At 48.0% G+C, this 5,451-nt stretch overlaps 1 protein-coding gene across 1 annotated transcript in view; it reads left to right on the top strand.

Moving 5' to 3' along the window:
- Window positions 1-3,820: 3,820 nt before the first annotated feature.
- T265_15010 (hypothetical protein) overlaps window positions 3,821-5,451 on the top strand; it is a gene marked incomplete at both ends in the record, with an annotated part of 31,463 nt that continues 29,832 nt past the window's right edge. The window contains 2 exons of the mRNA XM_009176190.1: window positions 3,821-4,045; window positions 4,091-4,249. Coding sequence (XP_009174454.1) covers window positions 3,821-4,045; window positions 4,091-4,249 — 384 coding nt within the window. The remainder of the gene's footprint in view (window positions 4,046-4,090; window positions 4,250-5,451) is intronic.

Here is a 5,451-nt window from a genome sequence, read left to right as displayed (position 1 = left end):
GATGATACATATAAAACGACGAAGTTGGGGGAGAGTGATGGGTATGGGAAAAGACTCTAGGGCCAAAAAGGGATCGAGTAATGGTGAAATACCTGTGGCGTCAATGCGGTGACTAAGAAAATCCAGGCTAGTAGCACCGAGTAATCATTTGTCAGTGTTCAAACGTATGTTGTAAGTGGAAAGAAGTTCAAACACTGATCTGAGATGAGCTGCATGTTCAGTTGGGGAGGTGGTGTCGATTAAAACATCGTCAAGCCAGGCACACACAAACTAAGCCACGTAAAACCTCGTCCATTAAACGTTGAAACGTTTGAGCTGCATTTCGAAGACCAAAGGGGATACTCGTGAATTCGAAAAGGCCAAACGATGTTGTGATGGCTGTTTTAGGAATGTCATCCGGGGCTACGGGTATGTGGTAGTATGCTCGTACGAGATCGAGTTTGGAGAATATGTTTGTATGGCATAGGGTACTTGCGAAATCGTGGATATGTGGGATGGGATACCTGTCTGGGATAGTAGCGTTGTTGAGAGAACGGTAATCTCCACAGGGTCTCCAATCACCTTTAGATTTCTTAGGTACCATATGTAGGGGTGATGACCAATGACTCGATGAAGGGCGGATGATGCCGAGTTCGAGCATGTGCTCGAACTCGTGTTTTGCGATTTGTAGCTTATCCGGATGAAGTCGGCGGGGGTTGGCATGGACAGGTGGACCTCTCGTCTGAATGTGGTGAACGACGGAATGAGTGACCGGTTGGGTGTACTGACATGGGTGAGTAAGGGTTGGAAAATCCCTAAGTATGTCAGCAAAATGTGAATTCGGCAAGATAACTCGGATACATGTGGGTGAAGTTGGGGCACTAATTCCGTTGACTGAGAGGGAAGTAAGCGTGTCTAAGAGACGTTTGTGTCGCACGTCGACAGATAGATTGTAATGGGTCAGGAAATCTGCACCGATGATGGGTGTTTGGACGTCGGCCAAAAGGAAGATCCACTTGAACGCACGTCGCAATCCAAGGTCAAGGGTGAGGGAACGTTCGCCGTATGTAGCGATGCGGGTACCGTTAGCGGCTTGTAACGAGAAAGAAGCAGAATCGGGAAGTGGATTCTCATGTGGTAGCACACTAACTTCAGCTCCCGTATCTACGAGGAAACGTAGACCACTTGAACAATCGGTGATGTGGAACAGGCGACTCGTGCGAGGAGGGCCACAGACAGTCGTCGTCGTTACTGAGTGGCCGGGCTGTCTAAAGGGGTGTTGGAACGCGGCTTAAAGGAACAAGGTGGTTGACACTTGCGTGCTTTTGGGCCATAAGATTGATGATACCAGCACCAAGAGGGACGGGCATGAGATAGCGATCTGGATCGTGAACGTGGTCGATGCCTGTTGATCTCTAACCGTTGTAGGCGATCGGTGAAAGTATCAAGCCCTGCTTGTAGGTGCGATATAGAAGTAAGGAGCGGGTCGGAATCAGTAGTGGGCGCAGGGTTGAAGACCGAGTTTACGGGGTTACTTGGATAAGTTTCGTGTATCTTATCCGCCATTTGGGCTAACTGCTCCCAGCTGTGGTCATCAACGAAAGCACTGGATACGCGGGACATGGAGAGCGGGAGTTTGTCGAGCCATAGTTGGGCCGTGATCTCCTCTGGTAGCTTACGGCCGCAGAGGAGACTGCGCATGTGGCGAAGCATTTGTGATGGCGATCTGTCCCCAAGTTCGACGGTGGTGAATAGATCCCGTAGCATCTTGTTTTCTGATTTCCCTGTCCAACTTATGACGCCAGCTCGAAAGGCGTCATACGGATTTTCCCGAGGAATATCTTCCAACGGATCTTCCATTTCTGTTGCTACATCACAAGGAAGATGCTGGACAACATAAGAAAACCGGGCGACTTGGGAAGTGATGCGTCGGTTAGCAAAAATGTCCCCCACCTGGTGAAACCATATCCTGGGGCTGCGTGGATTGTGGTCTGGCAAACGTATGCTAATCTCATTCTCGACTAAAACCGCTGAATCAAAATGTGTCTCCATAATTACCGGTCAAAAGAAACAAAATCACGACGACTTGAAAGAAAAAGCTTTCAAAAAATATCTAGAAATACTCGGGTCACCAATCTCTGTTACCGGCACAAGTGGTAGTTTTCCCACACGTCCTCATTTAATGCCTCATGTGATTAAGAATGATAACTCGACGCGCGCAATGTTTGCGCAGATATATCTAAGTCAAACCGACGACCTGCTGAGTTATAGCGATGCAGCGTAAAATTGAGTGCGCATCCAAAATTTCGGACGAGATCGATGAAAACAAAATCCACCAAAAGTAAATTAGATGAGTTTCTTTCCTGTTTGGGCAGCAAAATGCAACATTTAAAACAGTGTTTTTCTCTCGATACACAACAGATTTGAAGAAAATTGCCTCTACTGGATAAGGACCGCTGTGGGTCGGTCAACTTTTCCTGAGGTTTGTTTGAACTTATGGCGCGGTTTCAACTTCTCCGGTACCTTGTTTCTGCTGTCACGCGGTTGTTCTGTTTCGATGTGTTCCCGACACTCTCGTCGGCATGTCCAGGTTGTTTGTTCGATACTGGGCGGTACGGAAAGCTAATTCGATGAATTTACCATAGGTGGCTTTTTTGTAAAGCTGGTTGCATCATTTCAACCACGCGAGTTACAAGTCTCTAAATATAGAGACTTGTAACACAACCATAATATAAGATTACTTTTATGGCTACCTTTTATACAATGTAAATTGTTTCTGAAAGCTTCACTAACTCAAGGACGTCATCCCCACCACCCAGGGTGGCATCGAGGTTTCATGGATTCACGAATTGATACACAGGATAGAGGCTTGGCTTGAGGTTCCCGGGTCGCCTTCGTTCTCATCGGTCGGTGGCTGTCGTTCGCCTGAAATACACAGGTGAAAAAATGGTGTAGCACTGCTCTTTATGTTCTTAGCGTGGGGCAGTATCCTTGCCAGTGCGAGGATTCGCATAAATAAGTGTCTAATATACAGTGCTTTAAACGGGGTTCTACCAGGAGCGCAGACAACCGTCGGAGGAAGTTTATTTTACGCAGCTATTAGAATATCACTATTACCACAACTTTTCGCTTTTCATTTGTGTCACCTATGACCAGTTCATGAAAGGTTTCGTAGAACTTTAATAACAAATATAACCGTACTTTGGTTTATACGCACTGCAACAGTGTTTTTCACTATTTATTCCAGTTGCATTCCGCCTTTGCCTAAGGTGTAACGTTTTTTTAAAAAATGTAATCCCCGGCTACTTACACGGTTTCTACATAAAGAAAGAAAAGAAAGAAAGCGTTCAGCTGTAGCACACTTCCGGTGCCTAGCTGCCATGCCACCCGAAGGGAGCACGAGGGCTGGGATACTGCCAGGTTGCCCAAGCCTAGACAGGGGAAGTCGAGTGGCGGAGGTCGGATTCGAACCACGGACCTTCAGGTTAGTAAACTCGCGCTCTAACCACTTCGGCCATCTCGCCCCGGTTTCTACATGCATGTGATGCAAGTGTTGTTGACACAAACAGTGATACCTAATGCGCCATTCAGTGACTATGTGTAACTATACAGTCACAAACGAGGTAATTATCGTGCATGTTCAATTTGTATGGGGCGAACCAAGAAGAGATTGTTTACGTGGTTGTGGTAATAGCATAAGCCCAGATACTACTCGGTATGAGAAAAAATTTTGTGTGATGAACGTGTGGGCTCTGAGCTTGAGAATTTTCTTACTATATCCCCGCCGTATGTTTGCTGGGTCAACGGTGAAAAACCTGTTTGCCAAGCTTTGTTCAAACAGGGCATAAGTAANCATTCGGTCCGACCGATCCCGATTGTCCTCTCTGATACCACTCCTGCACCTTTTCGCGATGCACTGTGGATCCAAATCCCGCTGCGCGGGTCCGATTCTCTCCTACTCGGTGTGGTCTACCGTAGCCCCTCGAGTCCCCCTGAAGATGACCAATTCCTCATACAAACCCCTGAGCAACTCTCCTCAAACTACCACTTCACTCATCTCCTGCTGGTAGGTGACTTCAACGCTCCAAAGACCTCCTGAATGGAGCTCCAGGGCGTCGAATCAAGCGGACTTTTTGCAGCGGCACTGATTGAAGTCGTTCAACAGAGTGCTTGGACTCAACATGTCGTTGCCCCCACCAGATACCGCGCAGGCCAACTGACATTCCTCCTGGACTTCATCATCACTAACGAAAGACACTTCGTTGATCAGGTAACAATTAACGCTCCATTAGGACACAGCGACCACTGTGTGCTGACGTTTGATTTCATCTGCTATTGGGCCAGAAATCACGAACCTCAAACGTGGTTTGAGGTTGGAGACTTCGGCCGTGCAGACTTCTCAGGAATGCGCATCTTTCTTGAACAATTAAATTGCGACCGGCTTCAGTGGAAGAATTATATGGGACCATTGTCCACAAAGTTCACGAGGTTGATGCGATGTCCGTCCCAAAAAAGCAGCACGCACTCGGACGAGCCACAGACTGCAAAAAAGGATTCGGTGTCTTCTGGAAAAGAGGCCCCAACCTTTTTTCAAAAAGTCGGCTACAAGGGATACGGAAGATGAGCTGGCATTTCGTAAAATGCGGAGCCGCTGTAAATCAGAAATCCGCCAATGGAACATACGACAACAAGCCATCATCCTGGACCTTGCTCGAAAAACAAAAACGTCCTGTTCAAATACATCAGACATCGCCGCAGAAACAAGCCATCTGCGTTCTTGAGGGACGGAAACGGAGAACCGACGAATGACCCAACAGTGGTAGCTGAGGTTTACAGAGAACACTATGCGTGTCTATACTCAGCCCCAGCGTCCTTGTCACGTTCACTCTTGTCAAGGCGTAACTACGATCAGCCTCTAACCGACTTGGTCCTCACGGTGGAGGACATTCGTCAACTCTTGCACAAGATCAACCCGTTCTGCGCGTTGGGGCCCGACGAGGTCCATCCTGAAGGAAACGTCGTCCACACTGGCAAATCATCTACACCTGGTGTTTCGCCAGTCGCTTGACGAAGGCCGCCTTCCTTCTGCGTGGAAGGAAGCGATTGTCACACCAATCTACAAAACTGGTGACCGATTATCGCCTGGCGGCTACAGGCCTATAAGCCTTACTGGCTTGCCGTGTAAGGTGATGGAGCGCATTCTGAAGCGAGCTATCCTAGGTCACCTTACTTCCAGCAACCTGATGTCTCCAGCTCTACTCGTGTCTTAAGGGATTCAATGGAAAATCCTTCATTGGATCAAGGCGTTCCTATCAGACAGGTCATTCCGAGTGGAAATAGACTCGACCTAATCTTCTCCAGCGCCGGTCTCCAGTGAAGTTCCTCAAGGACCCGTCCTGGGACCACTGCTGTTTCTGATCTACGTCAACGACCTTCCAGATGTTCTCGCGAGGCCATGTCTGATAGGAACGC

Source organism: Opisthorchis viverrini, assembly GCF_000715545.1.
Source record: "Opisthorchis viverrini unplaced genomic scaffold opera_v5_320, whole genome shotgun sequence".
Lineage (NCBI taxonomy): Eukaryota > Metazoa > Platyhelminthes > Trematoda > Opisthorchiida > Opisthorchiidae > Opisthorchis > Opisthorchis viverrini.
The sequence above is the reverse complement of the archived record's forward strand: the minus strand, read 5'-3'. Positions and strand labels throughout refer to the sequence as shown.